Source organism: Hyperolius riggenbachi, chromosome 1 (genome assembly GCF_040937935.1).
Source record: "Hyperolius riggenbachi isolate aHypRig1 chromosome 1, aHypRig1.pri, whole genome shotgun sequence".
NCBI classification, from domain to species: Eukaryota; Metazoa; Chordata; class Amphibia; order Anura; family Hyperoliidae; genus Hyperolius; species Hyperolius riggenbachi.
Genome location: NC_090646.1, coordinates 204768613 through 204785387, shown reverse-complemented (window position 1 = coordinate 204785387; position 16775 = coordinate 204768613). Strand labels below are relative to the sequence as shown.

Below are 16775 nucleotides of genomic sequence, written 5' to 3'. Positions count from 1 at the left end.
CGAGTGGTAGCTGCTCGGGTGGGATTGGGATTGACCTCTTGTTACAATCGTGCTTGACTTTCCAACCTTGTTTGTATTGCTGCTTTTCTGTCCTCTGCTCCTTGTGACTGCATTTTTGCTTGAACCCTGGTTTGTATGCATGGCTGCCTGATCTACTTTGCTTGACCCTAAGCTTGTTTCTGACCTTGAATTGTTGGACCTCTCGATCAAGTGTAATCATCATTTGTGTATGACCTTGGACCGTTTGACTATCCTAACTGCCTATATCATCCTAGCGGGATTCTAGTTGTTTTTTCTTTTTTTGTCTCCACTTCCTTAGTTCTAATTCCTTGTACACTTAAAGTAAACCTGCCAGGAGTGGCGCGAAATGATTTATACTTATGTAGGGGTTCTTCCAGCCCCCTGTAGTCAGTCAGCTTCATCTGTGTCTGTCGGATCCCCTCTGTTCTCCCGCTGTCATCCCGGTAGTTGCTGACTACTGTGCATGCATGACCCAGGCAGTTCACTTTACCAATCACGCTCCTGTCCCGGGAGCATTCTGCACCTGCACAGTTAGTTGAGGCTTGTAACTTCACAGGTGTTGTCTATGCAGGTCTGACTTCTGAGCTGAGTGCAGGAGAACAAGGGGACCAGATGGCAGCTAAGGAGCTGATGAACTACAGGGGACTAGAAGAAGCCTCAAGTAAGTATAAATCCTTTACCCCCACTCATCTCAGGTACACTTTAACCTCCTTGGTGCCGGCGGTTATTCTAAACTGGGGTCGGGGCGGAAAACCGCAGCTAAGAGCCTGACCTCTGCTCGGGGTAGCCGCCGGAGGCTGTATGCAGAGCAATGCAGCGGGAGCGTTTCTACATACCTCCCGGGGATCCCGACGTCAGCTGGCATTCTTCTTCCTCTCCTCCGGGGCTCTGCTTCCTGTTGGTGAGATGATAGCCGGAAATTTCACTTTAGAGTTGCAGCGCCACCCGGAGGATGGAGGTCTAACTGCAGTGCTGGAGCCAGGGAGGTGAGTGATTGAAGAACTGCTGCAGATCTCCCTGGCAGCATAATTTTTTCCAGGTTTTAGAGTCTGAAAGGGTGCAAAAAATCCAGAAAGAATCATAACGCCAAGTGGGTTAAAGGAATCTTAGAAGCTCCGGGCTTCAAATAGCTGAAAGGGCTGCCATGTTTGAGAAGTGACTTCTTATCTGCTTCCATCATCTGTTGCTCCTCCTTCCAGAGAAGGTAGAAGGATACTGCCTGTTTTAACCCTTAAATGTAAAAAAAGATGTGGTAAAATGAAGTTTTTTTATAATAAACCACATTTTTAGAATGCATTTTTAATTTGCTATAGAGCTGCCCTGGGAGTTAAAAATGATGCTCGGTTCCCTTTAAGGTCTAGGCGTAATAGTGTGCTGGGTCAACAGTGCACGTGAAGTCTCCTGCAGCTTAGTGGGGACACGCCACATAGGGTAAAAACTGCAGTGAAGATTGGGGCAAAGGAATTTAAAAGGAAGCATGAGATCCACCAAGTATTACACATAGACCCAGTCACAGTGGCGTAGCTAAGGAGCTATGGACCTCGATGCAAGTTTTACATTGGGGGCCCCCATGCACTCTATACATAACAATTGATACGACACACCAAAACCTGCCAATGGCAACTACAGTGTCAGAGGTGCAAGAAGAGGATGGGGAGCAGTTTGTTGATGATTACCACTATTCAAAGTATCTATAGAAGTGATTATTATGAGCACAGGACCAAAATAAAGCTAATACTTCCGTTGAGGGAAGGCCCCTTGGGCCCCGTTGTGGTTGCAACCTCTTTACTCGCTATTGCTACGCCCCTGGACCCAGATGAGCACTGTCATAGATTGTAGGGCAGACTGTTAGCTAAAATTACCATAAATGATCATTTTGATTGACAAAATCTATTATCTGTATGGGGATTAGCATGGTCCTCATCCTCAGCTAAGCACTGTATTGGGCTATAAGTTGGTATGAGTTGTTTTTCACATTTATCCATTTCTTTCAGATAATGAGAATGTGTTTATGTTCCAAGACAAAATCAATGCTATTTTTTTTTCTAGTAGAGATTCACTTTACAGTATATTATAAATTGATAAAATTGAGTATCATTTTCATTATGTTGCTAGATTTATTCAATTTATGCAATATATAAAACGATTCTGAACCATTAGGTAAACAAAATGGTATTGGTCTGCACTAAACCACTGGCAGCTGCAACATATAAGAAATTTACTCGGCCATTTGAGTGCAGAAAGTCCTAATAATGCTGTGAAACAATAAAATAGCTGAAAAGCACATATAAGAAGTTGTATGCGAACCATTAAACTAATGCATAAAATCTTTCATTTCTAGTATATATCTCTAAGTTAATGCACCATTCCTACTACATATTACTTCCTTCTCTTTCTGTTAAAAGTTATGAGTGTCTATAAAAATGTAAATTTTTAAGGCCAGAAAGACAATAGGTTTCACTAATACACATTCAAAATTCTACTTCTTTTGCAGGGGAAAATACAGATATCCAATTAAAGCAGTGATGGTAGTTGATGAACAGGAAACAGATGTGACTGTTGCTGGTTTTACAACAGTTCTTTACCTAAAGTCAGGGTGGGGGCAACCATGTTTGCTGGTTGCAGGGGAGGTTTAACACAAATGCTATACTTGGGTGTTTATTAAATCCTCCCTAGCAGTATTGACAGATATATCATACATACAAAACATGCTGTGAACAGTATAAATGTGCATACACGTCAATACTCTCCTGCACTGTATACTAGACCCTTGCTTGACACATTTTGGAAAGTTACAGGAAAAAAAGTTATAAAAATTAATTCTATCACCTTTTACACAGAAATCCTGGGGAAATTGAACGCCAGGGAGGTTAAAGGAAACTAGAAGTTGGATTCTTATAAAAGGTGCCATTGCTGATTTTTTTTAAAAATACTACTTGTTGTGTTGACACTCTGCCTTTTCTGAATCACAGACCTGCTCTTTCTAACTCTATCTGCATACCTGTTACATATGTGAATAAGTATTCATTAAAAAGCTATGCTTAACAGTCAAGCTAAAGCTATATTTTATAAGAGAATAACAATAAAGCACCATCTACATTTTCCTTATTTCATCATGCACCCTGGTACCAGGAGGGCACATAAATGGACTGCCAAGCCAGAATTTCCAATGATGTAATGACCCAACTGAGGCCTCTTTCACAGTAGGAAGTTGCGTTTTGATGCAACGTTAAAGTCGTAACGCAAATTACAACGCAACGCCCCCAAAAAGTCGCAACGCAACTTAATGCCCCGTTATCGTCATATACAGTAGAGCATACAGGCAATTAAAAGTATGCTTCCAAGTCATTACTGAGCATGTGCAAACAGTCCAACACAGCTAATAACGTGTATAACGCACAGCATGCAGCACTGTTTTAAAAAAGCTAAACGTTAAACACATACGCAATGTGTGCACTGTGAATGTTGCACAGATTTAGGATTGCTGTGTTTTAGTCTGTGTTGAAACATTTTCTAACATGCGACTTTAACATCGCACTGTGAAAGAGGCCTGAGAGTTTAAAGAGCTGTATGTACATATGTACACATGTACACATAAGTTAATTGTATGTACACATATATGAAATCTGTACAAAACGAATTGAATTTAGGCTTGAGGTCTTTTAAGAATTCTGATAGTAGGAGGTTAGTGATATTGCACAGTAGAGCTAGTCTTTTGTAACATTCATAAAAAAAACCATAAAGCAGTATACGCCCTTCCACTATAGGAGTTATGGCTCAGAAAGGAAAGGGTAATATAGGTGAAGCCACATGCTTAATGAGGTGCCCGATATTAAGACCAAGGGACTCATGCATACTGACCAAGTTTTTAAGAGTCAATAAATTATATGAGGTGTTGTAGTGTTTTAGTTCTGTACATAGCATTACTTGATAAAGGGGTGTATGCCCCAAAAAGTTGTTTGCTATATATTATGCAAGCATAAATAAAAGATCACTATAATCTGATGGAGCCGACCTTTACTCACTGCAACTAACTGCTACGTATGGATTGCTTGCAGATGGGTTTTGGGACATTAACCCTGCTGCTGTGGAGTACATCCTTTCTTTCATGCACTGTTTTACTTTGACATCTTCAGGGTCCTTCTTCAGGATCCCCACATTTATCAGCTACTTTGATTGTGGTATAGCATCTTTAGCATCTTTATTGTTAATCAAAGTGTGCAGAGATTTGAAGAATTGCTGGAAGAGGTCGATCTGAGCAGCCTCTTTCTTTGTTTATAGACTGTTGTGTATGGTCCTGCTGTTCATTAAACAGAAGTGCTTAAAGAGTATGGCCTCCTCTAGAAACTCTGCAAACAACAGGCAAAGAAACCTGTCAACAACACAGGATCCATACTGCAATCATGGCTGCCAATGAAGATGGAAGAGAGGAGATGTGGGAAAGAAACCGATAGACTAAAACAATGATCTGCAAATTTGGCTCTCCAGCTGTTAAGGAACTACAAGTCCCACAATGCATTGCAGGAGTCTGACAGTCACAGTTATGATTCATAAGGGCAAATGCATTGTGGGACTTGTAGTTCCTTAACAGATGGAGAGCCAAGTTTGCAGATCACTGGACTAAAATATTATAATTCCTTGTGTGTTTTATTTTACCAAATTGTGCTAATGTCTATGGGTCTCAGGTGACCCCTATATTAAATAGTTAGAGCTAGGATGTTTTTCTGATTGCTCTGAATTTGAAGGCAATTGTAGAGCACCATATATCATTACTCCTAGTATCAAGCATCCCATCACGCACAGGGATTTGCTCAGAGACCCCCATTGTCTGGCAGTGGTTGGGACAAAATTCTGGATGTGGTTGGCGGGGACTATGTAGCACTTTATTTTCCTTTCACATCTCCTCTGCTAGCAGACACTATACTTTTTTAAGTTACTTGCATAAAAATACAAATACAATGTGTATATAATTGAGCAAACAAGTGACAATGAATGGCTAAATTAGTGTTCGCAGTGGTGTGATGTGCATTTTGTGACTTTAGCAGGTCATTTCAACAGAGGCAATTAGATTAATGCTTGATATCCTTCAGTCACAATTATTTTTTCACAAGTGTGTGTGTGTGTGTGTGTGTTTCACTTTTAATAGACTTGTACTTTGTTCTTGTTGTATTTGTTGTATGTTTTGTTACCTGCACTTGTCTCATTAAGCTACTCACAAAGCCATATTGATCCATATCTTGCACTGATGGAGGCATAGACAGTCTGGGCTGGCTGCCTCCAAGTTGAATTAAATGGCTCTGGCACATTCATAGGCTATAGGTGTGTCATAAAACAGAGACTCCAGATGTCTAGTTTTCTGTTTAGACAGAAAGGAATGATTTTCATATTCACACACATTATAAGGATCACTTCTTGCTTTTGTAAAGTGAAATATTTGCAGATATATTTTTTAAGGAAATTCTGTATTTAAAATAGCTTCATTGTCCCATACCCCTTCAAATTGACCACTATTTGATGGTTGATAAACTACTGATGGTGGCAATACATGCTATGGTTGGGATATTTGATTGTGAGCTTATTAGAGGGACATTTAATGACAAGCAAATGATGATGGTTGTTGTTGTTGTTATTAATATGATGTTGTTGTTGTTCTCTCACATCAGTCTATATCTTACTCTGATAAAGATCAAAAACTGCTTTAAGCAACTGACTGCAAATTACTGGTAGGTTATATTGCGCTGGGTTGTAGTTGTGCTATAAACCAGCAGTTCTGGATGTATGCCTGTTTTCATTTATAGGGCATAAAATAATGTTGTCTGGTCTCTAACTTTGGTGATGTGATGCCTTGTGGGGTAACTTCTTACTGATTTGACACTATATCATTTCAAATACCTTGATTTAAAGAATGCAATCTTGTATTTGAACTTGTCCTGTGTCAGAATGATGCACCTATATAACATTTTTGATAAAGATAACCCTAACTAGTTTCTCCTCTGTTCATTTTAAATGATGTGATAGGAATGAGGTTAATTTTAATTTACAGACTTTATATGATATTTGCATATTCAGAAGGTTAATTTTAAATTCCCAGTTCAGGAAATGTTTTATAGGTTAATTTTATGTACTTCATTATGCAATCTGTGTGCCTAGTCAGAATGTTGGAAATGATAATTTTCTGTGGTGCAGGATTTTTTTCTACATGGTCTCACATCATTTGATTCAGCCCTACAATAGAATCTGATAAATGTTAAATAAATCTTCCTGAGCTTGACTTACAGTTTGGCGGTACTCACAGTAACTACATAAAAACACTAATACAAATACTTACATCACAGGCCAATATAAAAGCTTGGCGGATGAGCTTTTTGTCCCTAGGCCTTCACAAAGAACTAGAGGACATAAACTGCGCATGGAGGAAAATGTTTTAGCCATTTATTTAGGAAAGGGCTCTTTACATTAAGAGTGATTAAGATGTGGAATGCATTGCTACAGGAAGTAGTTATGGCAAATTCTATATCTGCATTTAAAGGGAGCTTAGATGTTTTCCTTGCATTGAAAGACATCCATGGCTATAATTACTAGGTTATGCCTAATGATGTTGATCCAGGGATTTTATCTGATTGCCATCTGGAGTCAGGAAGGAATTTTTTCCCTTTTGGGGCTAATTGGCGAATGCCTTGTAAGGGTTTTTCGCCTTCCTTTGGATCAACAGGCATATGTGAGGGAGCAGGCTGGTGTTTCAACCCACATAACTATGTAACTATGTAAATGAGCCACAGGTTCCTTTCTAAAAGTAAAACTTAAATATAATTCAGGCTTTTATGAAAAAAAGGACAGGTCTTCCAGCGCCAGCTAAGCAGAAATACAGTATATGAAATGTTTAATAATTTTTAAGCCCACCCTTTTAATGTCTCATAAGTCAGTGAAAAGCGCTGCATTTATAGACATTAGATGGTGTTGATCTGTGCAGGTACCACTAGCAACAGTCTAAAATCTGTCTTTCCATCTCCACCGCTTTTATTTGCCGTGTGAAATCTAATATGTGTCTGGTTGTTTCAACCTCCCTATCTCAAACTGTCATTTCAAAGATAATTGTCTTTTTATTGTCTTAAGTTCTTAAGCTTCATACACATGCTAGATAAAACCCAGCTGAGGTTGCCAGTAATGACTGCCTCTGCTGAAAATCCAACATTTGTACAGCAGCTCCAACCCATCTTGACTGCTCCACCAGCGATATGACCTGGTGGATCGATTTACTGAACAACGTCCGAGATAATTTTCTCCCCCCATCTGATGTCACTCCTGCACCACTCCGCTCCCTCACATAGGAACAGAACACGTTGCTAGCCTACAGGCTACTGATGCATCTGTCAGTGTTGGCCCTGCAATGTCTGCTGAATGGATGAGGTTCCCATCCCCGCTGGGCAACATGCATGTACCGTGTGTATGGGCCTTTATAAAGTAAATGTTGTCTATAGTAGTCAGTTCTAAAGACCAGGTCCCTTGGATTTTGGCTGCTATATTAAAAACACTCAACAGTTCCTGAGATAAAGCCTGCTACAGAGATAATAGAAAGGGTGGAGTCTGAAAGAAATTGCTTATCATTGCTGATACAATTGGTTAAAGGAGAACAGGCTTAAGAAAAGGATTGTACAATACAGTATATTCCAAAATCTCAAGCTGTTATAAGAGAATAATAGGCTTTTGTTATGAAACTTTCAATGCATCCTGCAAAAAGAAGAAAAGATATTTAAAATTATTCACAATAACCAGGGAGAGACTTGCATAATGGGATCCTTCTTTAAAACTTATCTCTGGGCAGAAAATTAAAACAATTACTTGCAGAGAAAACATTGTACTCACCCCTCCCTTATGGCTGCCACAGGTTCCCTATATTTCCTCATCTGAAGAACGTTTTGTCCCTAGTGCTATAGTCAGAGCTAAAGAAGCCAACAAATGCCACCTTATATTCCTCTAGCATCTTTTGCTGGAACTATGGAAAGGCAACGTGAGCATCTTGCATTAAGTAGGATAGCTCCAACCATCTCACCTTTCCCAAAGTTCTTGTGGAAAGAAGTGAAGAACACAATACCCTGTGGCGTAGGCTTCGGAATGCTGGGAATCTCATAGCAGTCACACTGCCTTCAATGAGAAGAACATCTTGGATCCTCTAAAAGACACTTAGAAGGATCCTGGCCCGCTTAAAGTGAAGAGCTACTTTTAGGAAACTATAGTCCTTTACTTGCGTCAGTGCCAGACAAGTCTTGTAAATTACGGTTAATAAAATGTATGTTTACATTTCAATTCACAGCCAACGATGAATTTTCAAAACTATCACCAGCTCAAACCACGATTATTTGTAAGGGCAGAATCTGTAGGATCTTTGTGTTTTGTACCCCCCCCCCCCCAAATATATATATATATATATATATATATATATATATATATATTTCCAAGAAACTCTGTGATGTATAGGGCTTAAGTGAAGGGATTTATTTTATTTAAAATTTACTATACAGGAGACATGAATATAGTGTATTTCCTCTACAGGTAAATGATTTATAATTCATTTTGTGCCCATAAATGCACATTTAAAGTGACACGGAAGTGAGAAAAAAGTATGATATAATGAATTGTACGTGTAGTACAGATAGTTCATAGAACATTAGTAGAAAAGAAGAGAGCCTCATTATTTTTTTTTTTTTTTCAGTTATATAGCTTTTTTTTCTAACATTGCATCATTCTCTAATATTTACAGTTTACAAACTAAACTCTGTATTTTAAACTATGAAACAGAGCAGAGCTAATGACCCTTTGAACTTATCTGCAGTGAAACCTTAAACAAACAAGAAACAGTGAGAGACAGGTTTAGATAAGTGCTTTAGGAAACAGCAGTATAGCCGACCAAGCTTGGTCGAGGGAGCTCAAGAAGCTGGTTTGCATAGATTACAACGGAAGTTTCATAACTCTTCCTGTACCGGAAACAATATGAGACTCATATCTGTGCTACTATTGTTCTATTTCTTAGCTGTACTACACATACAAATCATTATCTCATAAGTTTATTTTCACTTCAGATTCCCTTTAAGCTGAAAAAAAAGTCTTGTTATCCATGTCAAGCTGTACGGTATCTGCATAGACTGAGAGATCTTTGCGGTTTGCAACAACAAGAAGCTCCTTGTAAGTTGCGGCTATGTCTGATTAATCAGAGCAATAGACAAAGTAACATTTTTGCATTGCTTGGATGAGTATTGTGTCAAAATATCCACTTACAAAGTCAGTAGCATAATAAATATATTAACGTTTGCATTCTAATCAGAGGTAAATCTGTTTGCCGCATTATTTAGTTAGAAAACTTCAGCTCTTACATTCATGCCTGGATAAATTCAGCTGGCATGTAGGGTTAAAAGATCTTTTAAGGTCAGGTTTTCCACAGTCATCTGCTTATCATTATCATTTAATGTCTCTGGCATTATATTTGAAGTGTAACGCCATGATTCATTACATAAAAGTATCCCCCGAGCTATATTTGTGATTGCAATCACATTAAAAAACTTTTATTCTATATTGTTCTTATTCACGAAGTAAAAAAGCATAATTTGCTGCTTTTATAATTTCTCAGGATGCTGGCATGAGATGGGACAGTCTTTGCTGTGCATAAACAATCTTCGCTGTGCATATTCTATTATCCCTGTGTCTGTGTCAACAAGGCTTCTCTCAAGCAGACCCAACCATTCTTTGGTCTCTAGAGGTTACAGCGGAGCAAGAACCAGCCTCTGTGTCTGTCTGTCAGTCAAACAGTTGAATGCATCAATCTAATTCCTGGAAAACCAGTCGGAAGGCTGACTGCTTAGCAAGCTTATGTATTAAAAATGCTTTAGCAGTTAATAACATCTGACTTGGAAAAAATTAAAATAAAAAAAAATACAAAAGGATAACATAACAAATGTCTAATAACAAAGTCAAAAACAATTAAAAACAACAAATTCCAACATCTGACAGATTCTAATTTCTTATCGGGACTTCTGTTGAGGACAGAGATCCCTTCTTCACGTGGTTTGATTTCACTCCACCATTACTTTTCTGCAGACAGATGCTATAATACATCAGTTAGTTCAATGAAATAATAGATATTGTTGTACAAACAAAATGGGAACTGTGACTGCTAACTTTTCTTTCAGAACGTAGAATTAGGTAAAGCCTGATACACTGGCTAGTGGGTTCTTCTTGGCTGAGGTAGGCACATGGGGCCATCTCTGCTGAGAATCTTGTATGTGTACAGCCTCCCCAATGCTTCACTGAGAGATCCAGAGGACTGGGTTGTCTTGAATGAGAGCATTATTCTACTTCTTACTTCTCCTGCTGAAAGTTACTCTGTTGTGTGCCACGCCCTCGTTCCTCCTCCCTTCTCCATAGGAACAGAATGTGTCGTGAGACAATAGTCTTGCAACATGTCTGTATCTGTACAGCACTTGGCCATAGAGGATGGAATATTACAAGCAGGGCCACCCCTTCTGGCTACTGGAATAAGTGCATCAGTATCTTGTTTTCCCCAGCTTGTTGGCACCTCTCAATCATGCTGGCCTGTTACCTAGGCAACATGCACACAGTGGGAGGAATTGTTATCCCAAGGAGGTGGGCAAGCAAAGAAAGGCTTCTTTCAGACAGGCAGCTGACAGGTGGTAATTTCATCACCTGTCAGCTGCTCTCCTGCACTGGCTGGGCGCTTTCTACTTGAACTAGCACTGTACTGGCAGCTCCCTTTCCCATGGAGCCACATCTGAGTGTGATGAACGGAGGTGTTAGTGATACTCCATACAGTGACTGTGATTATATCTTATCAGCAGCACAACCTTTTCCTCTGTTGGCAGCAATGGCAGAAAGAACAGGGCACCCGAGGTGGGGAAAAACATTTTGTATACTTAAACAAAGTGTAAGGGTGTTAATGTCCTTATCTCTGCTGCTCCTGGTCACACACACCAAGGCCCACGCGCACGCGCACACACACACACACACACACACACCACATACACCACATACACACCACACACACACACCACACACACACACCACACACACCACACACACACACACACACACACACACACACACACACACACACACACACACACACACACACACACACACACACACACACACACACACACACACACACACACACACACACACCACATACACCACACACACACTGCTTACTGAGTCGCTTTACATTTGAGTTTGTTTTGTGTATGTGTGGCTATATTGTATCCAGCATGTGGATAGTAATGGATAGATGGATGGACGGATGGTTGGATGGACAGACAAGCAGAAGAGCAACAGACTGATGGAACAGATCAATGGATGCAAATGGTTACAATATGAACTTCACTGTTTTTATGTGCTGTAGACCTATTTTTCATTTGCCTCAGGTTTTGTAAGTCATGCCCAAAGTATTTTATTAACACCACCCAGAATGGGCATACATTTCATTTCCATGTAAGGAAATCCTTACTAATACGCCATGCCAGGATTAAATTTGTGTTGTGGTTAGAAGGGTGCATAGATTTTCCGCTCTCTTTGAAGCCTGGCTATCTAAGGGAATTTGTTACCATGCAGTTTCTATGCAGTGGTCGTAGACATTATTGCACATTAAAGTCAGGATTTTTAAACGGATTATTGCTATGAAAGTTCCCTGGTTCAGTCACAACATGAATTTGATAGCTTAGGCTGCATGGAGTCTTCATCTATTTCACACATTTTAAGGCAAAATGGATTTCCTGACACATGCATAAAACTATTTAGAGGAAAATAAATGTGGAAAACAAAAATCGGAGCAGTGGTGATTTCTCACTTACCGCATAGTACAATAGGCTATCATACTGAAACGCTACAGACGTACTGCAGAAAAATGAGTACCAGATTAACCATTACCAGACATTGAATAGAATGATTTTACCCAAAGGGGTCTTTTTCCTTTTTTTATTTTTATTTTTTTTACAAAGCGAATAGAAAAAAAGATGGATGCAACTGTGCAACCAAAGAGACTATATGCTTTTTTATGGTAATTTTTTTTTTTTGGTGGGGGGGGGGGGGAGAGAAATTTATTTCATGAAGCATAAATACCTTGGCAAAAAAATGATCTGAAAATATCATTAAGTGGACAAAATGTTTTCTTTAAAAATGCACTGAGCATAAATAAAAACATATATTTTTATTCTTTAATTGGAATTCCAAGCTGACTGCAGCGGATTGCCCCTCAGTCTTCTTCTTATGCATATGCATATTTTGCATATCCCTTATCGATGCCTAATCTTGTATACTCTCTGTTTCTTCTGTTTGCACCATACTGTCAGTGACTGTACCACTGTATGTTACTGAACCACCACCGACCCTGCAATGCCAAAACCAACTCCGGGTACAACCCCTTTTTGTACTTGGAGACATAAACCTGGTTCTGATTCTAATTAATGAATATAAATGATACACGCTAAACAGTTTTCAATGCTTATAGTAATCTAAGTTGTGATTTATTATTATTACTCTCTGTTTTACCATTCGTAACACCCCTTCCCCCAAACAACATCACCAATGTAATATCTGCCATGTTGTAGCTAGAGATAATCAATGAGATGTTATTTTTATCTGAGTTGATGCAAATTTTTGTTGCATTTAGTATGCAGATTTGAAATGGGCCAATCAAAAGTGTCTGCAACTGCATTTGATTGGTCCACATTCAACCTACATTCTACATTCTAAATTTGCATCAATTTTGCAATTCTTGGATCATTTTTGGACCTAGCAAATCCCCTTCTAAAATATCTCTCCATCCAGTATTCCCATGTGGAAAATGCTCCCACTTCATGTTCTACCTATCCTCCTCTTAGCTAATGTGAACCTTCTCTTCCCTTCACCACCCCTAAGAGTTAAAAAGTCACAAATATGCACCTAATGATGATGTTCTGTGCAGTGTCATTACTGAAAGCCTATGCTAATGTTATATGAAATGAACAGCCCTGACTGATTACACTGATGGCTGTGTAATTGACCTGCTTTCCACAGTAAGCAAAGGTAAGGTACTGGCACTTCAGTGGTGAGGTAGCTTTACTGTGGCTTGTTTGATATTCCATTTGAATTAGTAAAGTATCCACAGCCAATAGAGACCCAGCACCAAAGCACCTCAGCACTGAATCTAAAGCTGCCCATTAATGGTACAATGTTTTCCTCAGATGCAATCATGAGATCAGATTTCTACAATCAAATTATACAGAAAACCATGCAGTATATAGAAAAAATAGTCCTGATATGATTATGTGATCCATGGCAATGCAGAGATTGGTCAATTGAAATTGAATGAGAAAAGTGCCCTTATCGAACCATTTATGGGAGCAATCAATAATTACCTTCAGATTACTTATGATCCCGCAATTTTGATTGAATTATTCCATCTGAGGAAAATACTGTATTCTTAAGGTGGCTGGATGGTGTAATGGTTAAGGGCTCTGTCTCTGACATGGGAGACCAGGGTTCGAATCTCGGCTCTGCCTGTTCAGTAAGCCAGCACATATTCAGTAGGAGACCTTTGGCAAGTCTCCCTAACACTGCTACTGCCTATAGAGCGCGCCCTAGTGGCTGCTGCTCTGGCGCTTTGAGTCCGCCAGGAGAAAAGCGTGATATAAATGTTATTTGTCTTGTCTTAATGGGCACCTTCATAGACATGCTTTTCTGATACTACCACAATAAAAGGGAATAAGAAAAAAAAAAGAAAAGAAAGAAAATGTATACAAATTCTTATACAGGGATGTTAAGTGCTTATGGGACATTGTCTATAGAGGGATGAATAGGGTCGGTATAATAACTCTGGCCACTAATCCAGTATAAAGTGCTAAACTTAATGTAAATCACCTATAATTATTAAAGAGCAAAGCAAAAAAGACAGTGCATAAGCCCAATATGCAACCATTAATAGGGATGTTATTAAGGATGTATGGGCAGCAAAAGAAGGCACATACCAATGTGTGACATGGTGAACAGCAGCCATGTGTTGCCATTTATCCCATACACTGGCACACTGACATTGCAACAGACCTCCAAAGTGAGCTGTACAGTGTGTCCATACTATAGAAATTTGCATGTTTGAGCCAAGTTTTATACAATTTTTTTAAAATCAATATTTTCCTGTGCTCAGAAGTCTAAGCAGATTTGTGTAGTCATGGTAATTCATCAATATTGCTGATTGTATTAGGAGATCTGTAGGTGGCACACTTCCAAACTGTAATTTAATTACCTCATAGAATGATGTAACAGTATATATATATATATCTATATATATATATATATATATATATATATATATATATATATATATATATATATCTGTACGGGTATTCATACATATGTTTCTATTTCTAACAGGCAAAATGTTGTGACTTTGTGGTTGGTATAATTTGAGTGGATCTGTTGTTAGCGTAATCTACTTGGAAGGCCTTGTGTCAGCTTGTATGTTCTGAAAGCCATAGGCATTTTACCAAAGCCTACTGTATATTAGAATCATGTTTTTAGATTTTGGTTGCTATTTACTATAACAAGGATTCCTTAGCTGTTTATAATACCATTGCACGAATGTTAATCTTGTCTGAATGAATATAACACATGCATATGAGTGTTTCACGGCATGTGCAAGCTGAATGCTCACAATTGCCTAATGATGTTGGAAGTTGTTCAGGGATTAAGCTGGATTAAACTGGTTCCATATGTATTGCTTTATGGAGAATTTCTATGACATGAACGGAACACTAAAGATGAGCTTTGCTCTTAACAGAATTGATTTTTGAAGCAAAATTGGCATTTCCTTTTTACTGAATGCTGCCCGAAGCTAAAAATACACCAGGGCAGAGGCATTTCCCTGATATATATGCTAATAACCGCAGTACTCACAGTTATTGAAGCAGCCACCCAACACTGCCACAGATGGTCACTGGTTAGCCAACCAGCACTGGTTTATATGAGAAAATATCATGAGTCCATTTGGGCTGGGAATCTTAACATCCTGCATAGAGAAAAAGGTGTAGGCAGCGCTTCCAAATACAGAAAGCTGCACCTGAATTGATTAAGCTGCAGAGTAGTGCAGAGCTCCAATGGACCATATTACACAACATGCATTCAAACAGGTACAGCAATGGAGGGCGTTAGCTTCAGCAAATAATATGTGCACAAATCATTTCCTACTAGACTTCCCCCCGGCGTTGACGTGCCCCCTCGGGGAAGACCTACCACTAACCTGACATTAAAAGCATAACTTACCTGGTGCGACTTATCATACAATGGTATACACATTTCTTCAAGACAGACAAACAAAAATGACAGCGCTCACAGGCTGCAACTGGCTTATAAACCATCAAGGGGCGTGTACAGACCCCCAGGGGCTAAATACACGCCTTGAATCCAAATCAGATGCAAAATTATGCAAATTTAAGTGCTAATTTATGTGCTAGTCCCTAATCTAAAATTTGAATGCAGATTGGATGCAGGCTACCACAAGTATACTTAGAACATTTTACATAGAGAAAAAGGTGTAGGCAGCGCTTCCAAATACAGAAAGCTGCACCTGAATTGATTAAGCTGCAGAGTAGTGCAGAGCTCCAATGGACCATATTACACAACATGCATTCAAACAGGTACAGCAATGCATGCATGTTGTGTAATATGGTCCATTGGAGCTCTGCACTACTCTGCAGCTTAATCAATTCAGGTGCAGCTTTCTGTATTTGGAAGCGCTGCCTACACCTTTTTCTCTATGTAAAATGTTCTAAGTATACTTGTGGTAGCCTGCATCCAATCTGCATTCAAATTTTAGATTAGGGACTAGCACATAAATTAGCACTTAAATTTGCATAATTTTGCATCTGATTTGGATTCAAGGCGTGTATTTAGCCCCTTGGGGTCTGTACACGCCCCTTGATGGTTTATAAGCCAGTTGCAGCCTGTGAGCGCTGTCATTTTTGTTTGTCAATCTTAACATTCTGGCCTTTATGCAATTCATTTTTCTCCTACGTTTTCTTCAAGGTGTTATTTTTACACCTTTTCAGTAAGATGCCTTTTAAACTTAACCACTTGAGGACTGCAGGGCTAAAACCCCTAGTGACCAGGCAATTTTTAGCTAAATTAGCCACTGCAGCTTTAAGGCCAAGCTGCAGGGCCGCACAACTCAGCACACAAGTGATCCCCCCCCCCTTTTCTCCCCACCAACAGAGCTCTCTGTTGGTGGGGTCTGATCGCTCCCCCCATGTTTTTTTTTTTAAATAAATATTATTGTTTTGTTTTTTTTTCTTCAAAACCCCTGTTTCTTTAAGTTTATTCCCTCCCTCCCCACAGCCAGCCAATTATGGCGATCGGCTGTCATAGGCTTCTGCCTATGAGAGACAATCGCTCTCTTGTCCCACGGCTGTCCCCAGTGCAGCGCTGCTGCTCATCGCAGCGCTGCACCTAGTAAATAGACGACGTGATCGCCGTCTAACAGTCTCCCGAGCGGCAATAGCCGCTCGGAGACTGAAGGCGGGGCGGAGCTCCGCCCTCCGTGCATGAGATGCGCGCGCACCATGCGCGCGATCTCATGCAAAACAGAGCCCCAGGACTTTACGCCAATTGGCGTTAGGCGGTCCTGGGGCTGCCGCCGCGGCCACGCCTGCTGGCGTGACGCGGGCGGCAGAAGGTTAAAATTTTTCACCTACTTTTTGGTACTTTTTCATTTGCTGATT

General features: G+C 39.6%; 1 protein-coding gene across 4 annotated transcripts in view; it reads left to right on the top strand.

The window, feature by feature from the left end:
- Window positions 1-16775, top strand: part of PCDH10 (protocadherin 10) — a 105766-nt gene that overhangs the window by 73575 nt on the left and 15416 nt on the right. Inside the window, exon 5 of one of the 4 annotated variants that reach the window (XM_068279803.1) lies at window positions 2862-2925. The exons of the other annotated variants lie outside the window; for them this stretch is intronic. Coding sequence (XP_068135904.1) covers window positions 2862-2905 — 44 coding nt within the window. The 3' untranslated portion in view covers window positions 2906-2925. The remainder of the gene's footprint in view (window positions 1-2861; window positions 2926-16775) is intronic. 4 annotated transcript variants of the gene reach the window in all.